We start from the raw sequence: 16,104 nt of genomic DNA, 5'->3' as shown, positions 1-16,104 counted from the left end.
CCTTTTATTCCTGCTCCTGCTCGTGGGTACCATTGTGGCCTGGCACCGGTGGCACTGCCTGGGTGGGTGACAATGGGGGGACGGGGGGCCCCGGGAGCTGTAGAGGCCCCCAGTGTTGGGGAGCAATAGAGCAGCACCCACAGCCCCACAATTGTGACCTTGTCTCGGGGTCCTGTAGTGTTTGGAGAGGTGTTGGAGGGTCCTGCAGGAGTGTTGGGGGTTCTTTCAGGGTCCCAGAGGGTGTTTGTGGGTCTCTGTCCCTGGTGGGCTTTGGGTTCTTGAGGCTGAGATGGTCATGGGCACTGGGGATGTTCATGAATTCTGGTGGCTTCAGAGATGCTTGGGGGTCCTGTGGGAACTTGAGGGTCTGATGGGAGTTCAGGAATCCTGAGAGGGGTCAGGGCCCCACAGTCACCCCTCCCCTCTTTCCTCTGCAGCTCCCAGGAAGCAGAAGGAAAGGTGAGTGGGGGGCTCAAACCACACTCTCCACTTTTACCCCAACCACGAAGACCTCCCATTCCCTCCCCCACATCGCCTTTATTCCCCCAGGGCCCCCTCGGATCACCTGGCCCTCCCAGAGGAGGGGGAGGTGCTGTACACCCACGTCGTGAAAACCAAGAGGGCAGGTGGTGAGTACGGGGGGGACACACGCAGAGTGACATGTCACCCACGAGTGTCACCCACCCAGATCCCACAGCCCATGTCTCTCGCAGCGTCCCCACGTGCCACCACCCTCCAGGACCCCCAGGTAACCTACGCGGAGCTGAGGGGACATCAGGGACGACCACAGGAACCCGGTGACATCTACGGGAATGTGCTGTGACACTGGGGGGAATTGGGGGCACTGGGGGTCCCCACCCATGGGCACCCACTCGTGTCTATGCTGCAACCAAAAACTGCCCTCTTCCTTCCTGTGGGGGCACAAAGATCCCAAAGGGCTGAGAGAGGAACAATTTCCTGAAACAGCAACGAGAGAGAATAAAACCAACAGCAACAGCAACAAGGTTCAGAGTCCAGATTGTCACACAAGGAACTCTTTCCAGGGAAAGCTCCCAATAAGGAACAAGCCAGGGCCCTGGACCTTCCTTGCTCTAATGGCCAAAGTGGCCTGTATGAGGCTCTGGATTATCTTGTCCCCTCTCCCAAACCCCTCCTCTGCCCTGTTCCCCACACAGGGATGTCACAAAGGCCCTGTGGGGGTCCCAGAGCCTCCCCCTTTGCCAGGACAATAGGGATCAGGGCATGGCAGAGGGTGGGATGCCAGAGACTGGAAAACTTTGATGTCTGGAGACATTTTGGAACAGCTGTGTATGGCAGGGGTGGGTCAGGCCTTACTTTTGGTGAGACAGGGCCCCATCTGTCCATCAGTCTGTCAGCCGTGGCGCACAGGGACAGTCTGATGCTCTGCCAAAGACAGCTCCTTAGTGGCCAGGTGACCAGAAGTGCCACCTGGGGATAGGACACTTGGTGTATGAACTGGCTTAAAAGGCAGAGCATGAGGTGGCCAAGTCCCTGACCGTGTCTGCTCTTGGGATGTCTGTCCCGTATACACTGGAACCCAGGATATGGCAACTCATTTAAATGAGAAATATCTGCCAAGGAAAGTGGGAATGTTCCTGGAATGGAAAGAAGACCGATCTGTAAAACTTTCTTTAATTTCAAAAATTATGGGGCTTCCAGGCCAAAGTGTAGGAAAATGAATAGCAGCTCTTTCCAGGAAAATTTATAAACCAAAACAGAACAAACAATACAAACCCAGAACTTTCCCTCCCGCTCAGCACTGTTTGTTTTTGTGGCAGTGATAACCACGGCCAGCAGGGGGCGCTGCAGGGAGCACTCCCGGCCAGCAGGGGGCGCTGCAGGGAGCGCTCCCGGCCAGCAGGGGGCGCTGCAGGGAGCGCTCCCGGCCAGCAGGGGGCGCTGCAGGGAGCGCTCCCGGCCAGCAGGGGGCGCCCTGGTCCAGCTCCATCCCCTCAGGGGTCATGGTGGCTTCCCACAGGAGGCAGGAGGGGAAATCGCTCCTTTTCCAAACTCACGGCACCAGTTGGTCCCAGCACCACCATCGGCAGCGGGCAGAAGCTGCCAAGGCAGCAGGTTGGATCCCAGTGCCCACTGGCAGGGTAGCAGTGTCCTGGGGCCGGGCACACGTTCTGCACAACACCCGTGACCACTGTCCATGATACCAAATGGAAGGAAGGCAAGCCTCTGGTGGCTTTACACCACAATTCCTGCAAACCCTCAGCCTTTCACTCAGGTGAGGAGGGCAGGGATGGAGCAGCTTTGGGGACACCTGAAATCCATACAGGATCACTCCCCACAGCCCCACCATAGCTGCCGGCAGAGCCTCTGCTCGATATTTCCACAATTTTGCCTCTTATCTGATGGCCATAGCCTGAGCCCAAACATTCATCCATGAGGTTTCAGAAGGATGTAGGTTTTGTTCAAGAAAGAGGGTCCAGGTCAGGTTGTTGAGCAGAGTGTTGTGGGATTTGCAGTAGTTTGTGCTTCTCTCAGTCTGTTACTAAGAAGAACGAACGATCAGTTGGTGCATTTCTGGACTGGTTCCCTCACAGCTGCCTCTGCAGTGGGGGTTTCCAGGCAGCCCTGCTCTGAAAACCATCAAAGACCCTCTCAGAGCCATTGCTTGAGCCCATTTTGGGGTTTGTGTTTCTTGCAGGGCTGAGCAAACCTCAGGCAGGCCTTTCCCCCCACAGAATTCTCACCTCTGCAGCAGCTCTAAAGCTGCCAGAATCAAAGCCAAGGGGGCAGGGGGGGACCCTGAGGTCCTGGCTGCCACCTGGGGCTGGGCAGAGCAGGGCTGGGCAATGGCCATTCCTGTGCAGTAGGGATGGGCCATGGCTGGGCCCTACCCTTGGATGGCCACTGGCTTCAAGGAGCAGGAGTTTGGGAGCTCCTTCCTGCCCAGGGCTCCATTCCCCAGCTGCTCTTGGGGACTCAGATCCTGCAGGGGACGAGCAAGAATGGAAAAGGAGCTGCCAGGCCCCAGGACAGGACCCCCGTGGCCAGCACATCTTCCCCCTGGGACAGGATCCCCCCGGGACAGGAGCCCCCAAGATGTGTCCCTCCAGGACAGAACCTGCCCCCTCCTCTCCCCCCCTCCACCCCACCATGTGACAAACATGTCAAACAGTCTCTTCCTTCTTCAGGAGAGAGAAAGTGTTGGGGTGGCACAGCCAGACACCCCCATCCCCACAGCCTCCCCAGCCCTCCCTGCAGACCCCTCACCCCTGCTGCCCCCAGCCCATTCACTGCTTGGTTGCTCTCCGGGATCATTAAGGCACGAACTGGGAGCTTGTGAAATTGAGGCACAAAACAATGGAAATTGAAATAAAGAGGGGAAAAGTCACTGGGGGTGCGGGGACACAGACACGGAGACCCTCGGAATCTGTCCGGAGTGACCCCCACGCCCCTGGCACCTTTTGGGGGCTGTGCTGTGCTCTAGGTCACCCAAAATCTGAGGCACCCAGGAAAGTAGCTGAGACCCACGGGCTTACCCAGCCACTGCCCATCCCTGGGACCTCCATTCCCCTGGGAATCAACCATGGGGACCCCATTCCTTATTTCCCCATGTCTCTGCAACCCCCATCCCAGTCCTGACATTCCCCAGAATCTCCATGGCCCAGCAGCCCATTCACAAGAAACCCTCTCCTGTTCATTCCAACACCTGAAATCCTCCTTCCCCCAGGGCCTTGGTTCTTCCAAGACCCCCCCCCCCATTCCCCCAGCACCATCCTTCCATTACTCTGAAGCCCACATTCCCCTGGGACTCCCATCCCTCTGTCCCCCCAGTCCTGGGGACTCCCATTCCCATGGCCCCATCCCCTGTGATTCTCCCTCCTCAGGACCCCCATTCCCAGGGACGCCATCCCTGGGACTCCCCATTCCCCTGGACACCCATCCCTGGCTCCCCAGTCCCACCAAGCCCCCTACTCCTGGGAACCCCATGTCCCACCTTATCCCACTCAGCCACGTCCCCACCCTGCCAACAGCCTGTGCTCAGCTTGTGGCCACCCTGCCCCCACCAAGGGCCACTTTCATGGTGGTGACAGACCTGACATCGCTTCCTTTCCCTTCATCCGAAGAGCCATCAGCGAGAGCACAGCCAACCTGGCAGAGAGTGACAGCCAGTCCACATGGCTGGGGACACCAGGATGGCCAGGAAGGTGGCACTGCTCCTCTGGGGTGAGTGCCCTGGGCACGGGCTTGACACCCTGGGGATGGGGAGGGGAGGGGCCACAGGAGGGCTGAGGGGTCCCCTGAGGTCTCCAACGCCAGCAGTGCCAATCCTTGTTACCCACAGTGGAATTTGGTGGGACTGGGGATGTAGGGTAGCTTTGGGGACAAGAACAGGCGGCCGGAATTTGGGGATGGGGATGTGGGGACAGGAATGTGGGAACTGGCACCTTTGGGCTTGTTGGGGAAGATGAAACAGGAAAGCCTTACAAATATGATTGCCTGGCAAAAGATTTTGAGAATATAGAAACTATAAGCGAGATTGAAATGAAAGCAAGCTTTGACATCCCTTAGTTACTGAACAACGGGAAAACAATGGTGTGGCCGGATGAAGCTAATCCCCTCTTGACGAAACAATACCCTCTGCAAGCAGGCAGGTCCAAGGGTCAGAGCAGACCCTGCCAGCTTGGCAGAAGGGGTCCGAAGAGTAGATTTAGGGTTTAAAATGTAGCACAGTATGGTAATGTAGTGATTCTTATAGGCTGTATGTAAATGCTATAGGATTTGTATGCTCTACTAGATTGGTTAGCGAGAATCAGAATATTCAACACAGAAGATGATTTATTGTATTGTAACGGGAACTTCGCTCTCTTGCTCTCTTGCTTTTGCTCTTGCTCTTACTTTTCTATGCTCTTAGCTCTTGCCTTTTACGTAATTACCCTCTCATCCTCTCTCTTCTCTCGGGCCTGCTCCGAGCTGCAGCTGGCAGCTCCCAGCAGGGCTCTGTACCCACACCCTTTGCAATAAACCGCAAGTTCCACGACCTGGCTTCAGAGATCTCTTGTCTCCGTCCGTCCCGGCCGTGCAACCCCCAGTCTCGCCTACAGGGCTCAGGTAGCTCTGGGCATAGGGACAAGGGAACAGGAATGCAGGAACAGAAGGGGACAAGAACGGTGAGGTTGTGGCCATGGGGATGGGATAATGGGGATGGGATAATGGGGATGGGATCATGAGCTGGTGGGGGTGACCTGGGCCAGCATGGGCTGTGTCTGTGGTGTCCTTATGTCTGGGGTTTCCACAGTGTCCCCATGTTGTGCCTCAGCCCAGGGTGGCCTCAGTGTCCCTGTTCCCAAGGTGTTTGTGCCACATGGGTGTGGTACACAGGTGGCTGTGACACAGACATGTCCCCCTGCCTCTCAAATCTTTTGGGGACCACCAAGAAACACTTTCTCACAAGAACTGCTGTCCCCATGGGGACAGTTTGGGGACATCCCCCACACCCTGTACCCCAGGTGGCTCTGTCCCCATGGTGCCACCCCCACCCAGACCTGTCTCTTCTCCCTTCCAGCCCAGCCCCTCGGCCTCACTGGTGAGTCCTCTGGGGGATGCCATGTCCCCACCCCGCTGTCCCCAGCCCCACTCTGGCCCTGGCAGGCTGGTGTCCCCTGCCACCTGCAGGTGCCCAGACCACCCAGCTTTTCGAGGAGACCTCCTGGAGGCCAGTGGTGACATGGGACCGGGTGACACTGACCTGCCATGGCTCGGGGAGCACCGGTGCCACCACCTGGTACAAGTATGGGTGGCACTTATGGCAGGAGGGATGGGACAACGTCACTGTCACCATGAAAGGCACCTACAAGTGTTACAGACCCGGCAGCGGGCACACACCCCCCCCCATGACAGTCTCAGACGGTGAGGGGGGTTTGGGTGTCCCCAGGCTGGCACCAGCAGTGATCCCGAGGGCTCTGGGTGGGCTCCACTCCATGGGTCACCTCCTGTGTGACCAGAGCCTGTCCCCTGCTCTGGGGAAATCCCAGAGCATCCCAGTGTAGAGGGACTCCACTGTTGGAATTGGGGACCCCTGGTGCCCTGGGTGCTCTGGGTGTGAGGGGTCCCAGTGCCATCAGGTGTGACAGGACCCCTCTGTCCTCCCGACTGGCTGGTGCTGCAGGTGATGGCGCGGGAGCTGCTGGAGGGGGACACGGTGACGCTGTGCTGCCGGGGCTGGCAGAACAACCCGGTCACCAGGATGTGATTCTACCATGGGGACAAGGAGGTGGGGAGGTCCCTCGATGGGGCTGAGCTGTCCCTGTCCCCCCTGCAGATGAGCCACAGCGGCCGCTAAAGCTGCATGGGCTGCGTGGGCTCCAAAGCGTCACTGTGGGCATAGTCGGAACCAGTCACAGTGACAGTGTACGGTGAGCACCACCACAGCTGGAACTCCAGTCTCCTAACTCCACCAAAGCCACTTCCCAGCGGACTTAAGAGTCACAGTCTGCATCACCTCTCTCCTTCCCTGATCTCTCCCTGCTGCCAGTGCTGGAGCGTCCCCCCAAGCTGGGGTCCCCCCTGACTCTCAGCTGCTTCAGCACCCCCAGCCCCCTGTAGCCCCGAGCCCCCCTCCTGTACGTGTCCTACCAGGACGGGCAGGTGGTGGGGGGCCCGCAGGGGTCTCCGCAGCTGCTTGTGCCCGCCGTGGGGGTCTCCCACTCGGGGAATTACAGCTGCCAGGTGCACTCTGAGGGGGAAGAGTGCAGAAAGGAGCTCCCGGCTCTGCGTCACAGTGTGCAGTGAGTGCAGGGATGGGCACGGGGAGCCCCCAGAGACCCCTCGGATACCCTGCCTGGGTACTTCCATGTCTCCCTGACACCTTTTTTGAGTCTCCCTGCCTCTGCCATGTGTCACCTCGCCCCTACGTGATGTGACCCCATCCCCGACATCCCCCATCACACACATTCCCCCCCATCCCTATAGCCCCACACTAGCTGCCAGGCCCTCCCTGTGCCCTCAGCCCTATCTCTGTCCCTGCAGTGCCCGTGGCCAATGCCACCATTACCCCTGGTCCCCTGTCACACCAGGTGTGTGCAGGTGACAACATGACCTGCGCTGCTTGGTGCAGGAGGGCTCAGCCCCTGTCACCTTCACCTGGCTGCACAAGGGGCAGGAGGTGGCCCGGGATCCCCTCCTGGAGCTCAGGTACATCGATATGGGACATTCGGCCACCTACCAGTGCGTGGCCACCAACCAGCTGGGACAGGACAGGCACCGCATGTTCCGGGCACTCAGCCCCGAGCTGGACCTGTTGGCGACCCCTGGCTCACCCTGGGTCACAGGTGAGGTCACACGGGGTCACCAGGGAGTGCAGAACCCCTGGGTTCAGGGTGACCCTGATGTGTCCCCTCTGTCCCCAGCAGTGGCTGTGAATGTCGGCAGGACCCTCCTGTTCCTGCTCCTACTCCTGGCTGTCATCGGGGGCTGTCGCTGGTAGCACTGCTGGGGTGGGTGACAATGGGATAGGATGGGGGTCCTGGAGTGAGGGGCAGCCCCCAGAGTAGGGGCAGAGATCAGGGATCCAGTGGGAATTTGAGCTGCAGTGGAGATTTGGGGGTCCCGTGGGTGGTTGGAGCTGCCAAGGTCCCAGGAAGGTTCAGGGGTCCCGGTGTCCCCTCGGTCACCCCCTCCCCTTTTCCTTGCAGCCACCTGGAAGCTCCAGGACAGGTGAGTGGGGGGCTGAGGCTGGGACTCCCCTTTCCCCCACCCCAGACACCACCCAGACCCCCCCTTATCCCCACAGGACCCCCCTGGAGGAGAGAGTGGTGCTGGACCCCCACATGGTGCGCACCGAGTGGGCAGGGAGTTAATACAGGGTGGGGGAGGGACAGGGACACGTCACCCACGAATGTCACCTCCCCAGCCAGGTTCCCACAACCATTGTCACTCTCAGGGACCCACTGGTGTCCCCTGGCCCTGCCCCACCTTGGGATCCACAAGTGACCAACGCGGAGCAGTCAGGACCCCACGAGGGACAGCGGGACACCTGTGACTACGGGAATGTGCTGTGACACTGGGGGCACTGGGGGACACTGGGGGCAATGGAGGGCATCGATTCTCCTCAGGGAACCCTTCTTCCTCTTCACAGCACCCCACGGGGCTCCTCCTTCCATCTCCCAGTGCCAGGGAAGCACACAAAATTTTTCACTCTTATTGTACCCAAAATTCAGTTTTTGATTAAACTGTGTGAGAAACAAGGCTCACTCGTTAAAATTTTAAATGTATAATAAGAGATAAAAGGGTCAGTAAGCAGTGGGCTGGGTGCTTGGCAACTGCCAGAGGCACACTATTAACTACAATAATTCTTTTTACACACCTTTTCATTGTATTGGATAAATACATACTCAGGAAGGTTACACATATTCAAACATTCTCTCCAGTTAAAATGTTCAGGGAATCCTTTGCTTGGTATGACCCTTGATTCATTTTCATAAAGTCCATGCCATCCTGCAGATTAAATTTATATATTTTATGTCCTCACAAGCCCCCCCCATTCTGTGGTTTGACAGTTTTTAATAACTGAAGGGTCAGTGGTAAATTCCTCTTTGCATTCTTTCTTTTGCTGTTTATTTCCTTGCTACTTTTCAATGTGTTCTTATCATACAGATGAGATCCTCCACCAGTGCATTAAATCAACACTAGCTATTTCACAGATAGCTCAGAATTATCTGAGTTATTCTCACCATTGTCACTTATTTACACAAATAAAGGCATTAGCTACTTTAGCAACAGTTAATGTTATAACACACAACACATTGTCTCTATCTGGATATTTTGGGATAGCTTAAACTATAATATATTTATCACGCTAAAATGTATATTCTACACAGGGAATAGGGTAAAAGGCTGACAAACTGTAATGTATCAAAAGCAGTTATCAAGAAATTACAAACTGTAATTAACCAAAATAATTTGGAAAAACCAAAAGAAGAGTGAAAGCCAATGACTGCATAGTCATTCATAACAGGGGGAAGGTGCATTGAAGGGTTTATTTGACTTCTCCTTACTCTGCTCTGATTTTGTCAGCAATAAATTCAATTCATATCTCTAATTCCGAGGCAGTTTTGCCCATGACAAGATTTGATGAGTGATCTCTCCTGCTCCTTGTCTCAACCCAGGACCCCTTTGTTCAATTTTCTCTCCCCATCCAGGTGCAGAGGGCAGTGAGAGAGCGGCTGTGGTGGGTGCAGGGCATCCGGGCACTGTCCATCCATGGCAAGGCAGGGAGGAGGAGGAGGGTCCAGGTCAGGCTGTTGAGCAGATTGTTGTGGGATTTGCAGTAGTTCTGGGGCTCTCTCAGTCCCTTACCAAGAGGAACAAATTGATCAATTGCTGCACTTCCAGACCGGTTCCATCACAGCTGCCCTTGTAGGGGGGCTTTCCAGCCAGCCCAGCTCTGAAAAACCATCAAAGGCCCTCTCAGAGCCACTGCTTGGGCTCCCTTTGGGGTTTGTGCTTCTTGCAGGGCTGAGCACACCACAGGCAGGCCTTTTTCCCCCACAGAATTCTCACCTCTGCAGCAGCTCTAAAGCTGCCAGAATGATAGCCAAGGGGGCAGGGGGGACCCTGAGGTCCTGGCTGCCAGCTGGGGCTGGGCAGAGCAGGGCTGGGCAATGGCCATTCCGGTGCAGTGGGGATGGGCCATGGCTGGCCCCACCCTTGGACTGACAGGGGTCCTCAGAATGTGCCACCCATGGGACAGGAACCCAGCCAGGAATGTGCAGGGACATTTCAGGAACTGCCGCACCCTGGGACAGCACACCCCATGCCAGGATGTGTCACCCCCTTTTAGAAGATCCCCTCAGGACAGGACCCCCCTTGGTGTGCCCCCCCAGGACAGGACTGCCCCCCCCCCCCCCTTTCCCATCTGACTCTCAGCACAAATGGCCTCTTCCTTCTTGTCCAGCAAAAAGAAAGTTAAAGTGTTGAGGGGGCACAGCCCAACACCTCCATCCCCCACAGCCTCCCCACCCTTCCCTGCACACCCCTACTCCCCATTTTCCCCCTCCCCTGTGTCCCCCCAACCCCTACCCTGCTCAGGTGCTCCCCTGGCTTGAAGAGCCAGGAACTGGGGGTGAGGGGACATTGCACAAAAGTGAGGAAAATAGGGAAAAAAGAGAAAAAACAGACAAAATGGTCAAGGGCAGGGGAGGGCACAGAAGCAGAGTCACCCAGGACCCTCATGTGATGGCTGCACAGCAAACAAGCACCCCAGGGGAACTTTGCTGGGCCCTCGGTCACCCAAAATCTGATGCACCCAGGGAAGGAGCTGTGACTCCTGTGCCCATCCAGCCACTGCTCATCCCTGGCACCCTCATTCCCCTGGAATACCAACCATGGGAGCACCATTCCTTATGTCTCCCCAGCCATGGGACCCCCATCCCAGTACTGACATTCTTCAGGATCTCTATGGTCCAGCACCCCATTCCCAAGGAACACTCTCCTGTTCATTCCAACACCTGAAATCCTCCTTCCCTCAGAGCCTTGGTTCTTTCAGAATCCCCATTCCCTCAGCACTCTACTCCTGACAACTGCCATCCCATTACCCCAAATCCCACATTCCCCCAGGACTCCCAACCCTGAGTCCCCCCAGTCCTGGGCACCCCCATTCCTATGGCACCTCAATTTCCAGTGACTCCCACTCATCAGCACCCGCATTCCACAGGGACCCCATCCCTGGGACCCCCCATTCCCCTGGACACCCATCCCCAGGTCCCCAAACCCCCTGAGCCCCCACTCCTGGGAAACACATGTCCCACCATGGGCCGCCCTGCCTTGTCTCCATCCTGTCCCCACCCTGCCCACAGCCTGTCCCCAGCTTGTGGCCACCCTGCCCCCACCAAGGGCCACCTACGCACGATGACAAGACCTGACCTCGCTTCCTTTCCCTTCATCCGAAGAGCCGCCAGCCAGGGGAGTGGTGGCCACAGCAGCGAGTGACAGCCAGTCCACATGGCTGGGAACAGCGGGATGGCCGGGAAGGTGGCACTGCTCCTCTGGGGTGAGTGCCCTGGGAACAGGCCTGAAATCCCGGGGATGGGTAGGGGAGGGGGCACAGGGGGGCTGCAGGGTCCCCTGAGGTCCCCAAGGCCAGCTGTGCCAGTCCATGTTGCCCACAGTGGAATTTGGTGGGACAGGGATGTAGGGCAGCTTTGGGGACAGGAACAGGAGGCAGGAATTTGGGGATGGGGATGTGGGAACAGGAATGTGGGGAGTGGCACCTTTGGGCTCAGGTAGCTCTGGGCATAGGGACAAGGGAACTGGGATGCAGGGACAGAAGGGGACAAGAACGGTGAGGATGTGGCCATGGGGATGGGATAATGGGGATGGGATCATGAGCTGGTGGGGGTGACCTGGGCCAGCATGGGCTGTGTCCGTGGTGTCCTTATGTCTGGGGTTTCCACAGTGTCCCCATGTTGTGCCTCAGCCCCGGGTGGCCTCAGTGTCCCTGTTCCCAAGGTGTTTGTGCCACAGGGATGTGGTGCATGGGTGGCTGTGACACAGACATGTCCCCCTGCCTCACCAAATCTCTTGGGGACTACCCAGAAACACTTTCCCACAAGAACTGCTGTCCCCATGGGGTCTGCCCCCACATCCTGTGTCTCCGTGTTGCTGTTCCCATGGTGGCACCCCTACCCAGCTCTGTCCCTTCTCCCTTCCAGCCCAGACCCTCAGCCTCGCTGGTGAGTCCTCGGGGGATGCCATGACCCCACCCTGCAGTCCCCAGCCCCGCACTGGCCCTGGCAGGCTGGTGTCCCCTGTCACCCGCAGGTGCCCAGACCACCCAGCTCCTCGTGGAGCCCCCCTGGAGGCCGGCGGTGCTGTGGGACCGGGTGACACTGACCTGCCAGGGCTCGGGGACCGTTGGTTCCACCACCTGGTACAAGGATGGGAGGGCCTGGGGGCTGCAGGGTCGAGACCATGTCACTGTCACCAAGAGTGGCATCTACGAGTGTGACAGACCCGGCAGTGGGCGCAGCCACTCTGTAAGCGTCTTAAATGGTGAGGGCGGATTTTAAATGATCTGGGTGGCCCCTGACAGGTCTGGGTGGGCTCCATTCCATGGGTGGCCTCACACTCCCCATGTGGCGAGAGCCAGTGCCCTGCACACAGAGATATCCCAGTGCACCCAGATGTCCCTGGTGCCACGGGGACCCTGTCTTTGAGCCCCTCAGTGAGATGGGACCCTCCTGTCCCACAGAATAACTGGTGCTGTAGGTGCCAGCATGGGCGCTGCTGGAGGGGGACAGAGTGACACTGTGCTGCCAGGGCCGCCAGGACAACCCGGTCACCAGGGTGCAATTTTACCATAACAAGAAGGATCTCAGGGCGACCCTCAGGGGGACCGAGCTGTCCATGTCCCCTTTGCAGCTACACCACAGTGGGCGCTACAGCTGCGGGGGCTTGGTGGGGTCCTTTATGTCATGGTCACCAGCGGTGACAGTGACAGTGCACGGTGAGCAACCCCATGGCTGGAACTCCAATCTCCTGACAGCCCCAAAGGCCCTTCCCTGTGGATTCAGAGTCACAGTCCTCACCTCCCTTCTCCTTCCCCGAGCTCTTCTTGGTGCCGGTGCTGGAGGGTCCCCCCGAGCCCACCCTGTGGTGCCCCCTGACTCTCAGCTGCCTCAGCAACCCCAGTCCCCTGCGGCCCCAAGCCCCCCTCTTGTACGTGTTCTACCAGGACGGGCAGGTGGTGGGGGGCCCACAGGTGTCCCCACAGCTGATTGTGCCCAGTGTTGGGGTCTCCCACTAGGAGAATTACAGGTGCGAGGTGCGCTCTGCGGGGTGGAACATGCGGAAGAGCAGCACCCTGCTCCGCCTCACGGTGCGCAGTGAGTGCGGGGATGGGCACGGGGAGCCTCACAGCCTGCTCGGGTCCCCCAGTGCTGATTGGGGTTCCCAAGTCCTTCCTGACACCTGCCCTGTGGCCCCCAACCTTCCCCGGATCCCTCCCTAGCTCTCCCGCTCCTTTCTCAGGTCCCTCACTGAGTCCCCCAGCCTTACATGGGTGCCCCCATCCTTCCCGTGACATCCTGCCACGGGTCCATTCCCAGGTCCCCCATTCCTGGCCTGTGTCCCCCCATCCCTCACCGGTACCTCTCACTCCTCCCAGCATCCTCCCACCCCTCTCTGAGGTCCCTGCAAGTTCCCCAGGTCACACCATCCCCTCCGTGGGTCCCTGGGTCCCCTTCCTTGTGTCACCCCCCACCCTCTCCAGGTGTCCCCTCCCTAAACTCCCCATCATCTCTCAGGGTTCCTTTCCAAGTCCCTCCCATCTCTGCACCCGCTCTGCCTCACTGGAGACCCCCTGCCTCTCCCCAACCCCGCCGGGTCCCTCACTGTCCCTTGCTGTCCCCCACTCCCGCAGGGGTCCCGCTTTCGGGGGTGTCCCTGTCAGTGAAGCCCCCCGGGGGACAGGTGGCACTTGGGGACAGCCTGGTGCTGAGATGCACGGTGGCCACGGGGACAGGTCCCCTGTCCTTCTCCTGGCACCGGGAGGGCTCGGGGGCACCGCTGGGCACCGGCCCCCGCCTGGAGCTGCGACACCTTGGGGACAATGACAGCGGCCAGTACCGGTGCCGGGTCAGCGACGGGGAGAGCGTGGCCGAGAGTGACCCCCTGAATGTCACCGTCCTGGGTGAGCGGGACCCTTGTCACCTCATTGTCCCCCTCCCCCACCCCTTTCCCGCAGCCCCCTCGGGCTGGGGGTGACCCCACCCACGGCACCCCCATCCCACCGTGCCCGGTGCCAGCCCTGTCTGTGTCCCCGCAGTGCCCGTGGCCAATGCCACCATCACCCCCGGTCCCCTGTCACACCAGGTGCGTGCCGGTGACAATGTCACCCTGTGCTGCTCGGTGCAGGTGGGCTCAGCCCCTGTCACCTTCACCTGGCTGCACAACGGGCAGGAGGTGGCCCGGGGTCCCCTCCTGGAGCTCGGGGACATCGATGTGGGACATTCAGGCGTCTACCAGTGCATGGCCACCAACCAGCTGGGACAGGACAGGCACCGCGTGTTCCGGGAACTCAGCCCTGAGCTAGCCCTGGAGGTGACACCTGGCTCACCCTGGGTCACAGGTGGGGTCACACGGGGTTACCAGAGAGTGCAGGACACCTGAGGTGATGAGTGACCCCATTGTGTCCCCCTCTGTTTCTTGCAGTGGCCACAGCGGTCAGTGGGACCCTTTTATTCCTGCTCCTGCTCGTGGGTACCATTGTGGCCTGGCACCGGTGGCACTGCCTGGGTGGGTGACAATGGGGGGACGGGGGGCCCCGGGAGCTGTAGAGGCCCCCAGTGTTGGGGAGCAATAGAGCAGCACCCACAGCCCCACAATTGTGACCTTGTCTCGGGGTCCTGTAGTGTTTGGAGAGGTGTTGGAGGGTCCTGCAGGGGTGTTGGGGGTTCTTTCAGGGTCCCAGAGGGTGTTTGTGGGTCTCTGTCCCTGGTGGGCTTTGGGTTCTTGAGGCTGAGATGGTCATGGGCACTGGGGATGTTCATGAATTCTGGTGACTTCAGAGATGCTTGGGGGTCCTGTGGGAACTTGAGGGTCTGATGGGAGTTCAGGAATCCTGAGAGGGGTCAGGGCCCCACAGTCACCCCTCCCCTCTTTCCTCTGCAGCTCCCAGGAAGCAGAAGGAAAGGTGAGTGGGGGGCTCAAACCACACTCTCCACTTTTACCCCAACTCCCAAGACCTTCCATTCCCTCCCCCACATCCCCTTTATTCCCCCAGGGCCCCCTCAGATCCCCTGGCCACCCCAGAGGAGGGGGAGGTGCTGTACACCCACGTCGTGAAAACCAAGAGGGCAGGTGGTGAGTACGGGGGGCAACACACGCAGAGGGACATGTCACCCATGAGTGTCACCCACCCAGATCCCACAGCCCATGTCTCTTCCAGCGTCCCCCTGTGCCACCACCCTCCACGATCCCCAGGTGACCTACGCGGAGCTGCGGGGAACCCAGGGGCAACCACGGGAACCCGGTGACATCTACAGGAATGTGCTGTGACACTGGGGGGAACTGGGCGGCACTGGGGGCCCCTATCCACGGGCACCCACTCGTGTGTGTGCTGCCACTAAAACTGCCCCTATCCCTTCCCATTGGGGCACAAGGATCCCAAAGGGCTGAGAGAAGAACAATTTCCTCAAAGAGCAACAAGAGAGAATAAAACCAATAGCAACAGCAACAAGGTTCAGAGACCAAATTGCCGCACAAGGAACTCTTTCCTGGGAAAGCCACAAGAAAAAAAACCCAGACATTTCCCGCATCTCATTTTCCTTCACCAGAGGAACCTGGCTGGGCCCTGGATGTTCATTGCTCTAATGGCCAAAGCAGCCTTCAGGACGCTCTGGATTCTCTTGTCCCATGTCCCAAACCCCTCCTCTGCCATGTTCCCCACACAAGGATGTTACAAAGGTTCTGTGGGGGTTCTTGAGCCTCCCCCTTTGCCAGGGCAGTGGGGATCAGGCCATGGCCCAGGGTGGGGTGGCAGGGACAGGAAAGGTTTGGTGTCTGGAGACATTTTGGAGCACCTGTGTGTGGCAGGGGTGGGTCAGGCCTTGTTTTTGGTGAGACAGGGCCCCGTCTCTCCATCAGTCTGTCAGCCATGGGACACAGGGACAGTGTGACACTCTGCCAATGACAGCTCCTGAGTGGCCGCATGACCAGAAGTGCCACCTGGGGAGAGGGCCCTTGGTGGCCCAACTAGCTGAAAAGGCAGAGCATGAGGTGGCCAAGTCCCTGACCCCGTGTCCTCTTGGGGTGTCTGTCCCATCCACGCTGGATCCCAACTGTTGACAACTCATTTAAATGAGAAATATCTGCCAAGGAAAGTGGGAACGTTCCTGGAATGGAAAGAAGACCCATGTGGAAACGTGTTTAAATTCAAAAATGATGGGGCTTCCAGGCCAAAGTGTAGGAAAATGAATAGCAGCTCTTTACTGGGAAATTTATAAACCAGAACAGAACCAACAACACAAACCCAGAACTTTCCATCCTGCTCAGCGCTGTTGGTTTTTGTGGCAGTGATAACCGCAGCCAGCAGGGGGCGCTGCAGGGAGCACTCACAGCCAGCAGGGG

General features: G+C 58.5%; 1 protein-coding gene and 1 pseudogene across 1 annotated transcript; both read left to right on the top strand.

The window, feature by feature from the left end:
• Positions 1-4,154: 4,154 nt before the first annotated feature.
• On the top strand, positions 4,155-7,462 carry LOC127060590 (Fc receptor-like protein 3; annotated as a pseudogene).
• A 3,464-nt stretch (positions 7,463-10,926) lies between these two features.
• On the top strand, positions 10,927-15,202 carry LOC103823981 (Fc receptor-like protein 2). The gene is given in 10 exon segments (XM_050984217.1): positions 10,927-11,026; positions 11,688-11,708; positions 11,797-12,027; positions 12,227-12,481; positions 13,397-13,666; positions 13,802-14,104; positions 14,188-14,271; positions 14,647-14,668; positions 14,759-14,838; positions 14,924-15,202. Coding segments are annotated over 10 exon segments (1,425 nt in total). The 5' UTR covers positions 10,927-10,977; the 3' UTR covers positions 15,034-15,202.
• Positions 15,203-16,104: the final 902 nt, after the last annotated feature.

The sequence above is a fragment of the Serinus canaria genome, chromosome 25 (assembly GCF_022539315.1).
Source record: "Serinus canaria isolate serCan28SL12 chromosome 25, serCan2020, whole genome shotgun sequence".
In the NCBI taxonomy this organism is placed as follows: Eukaryota; Metazoa; Chordata; class Aves; order Passeriformes; family Fringillidae; genus Serinus; species Serinus canaria.
The sequence above is the reverse complement of the archived record's forward strand: the minus strand, read 5'-3'. Positions and strand labels throughout refer to the sequence as shown.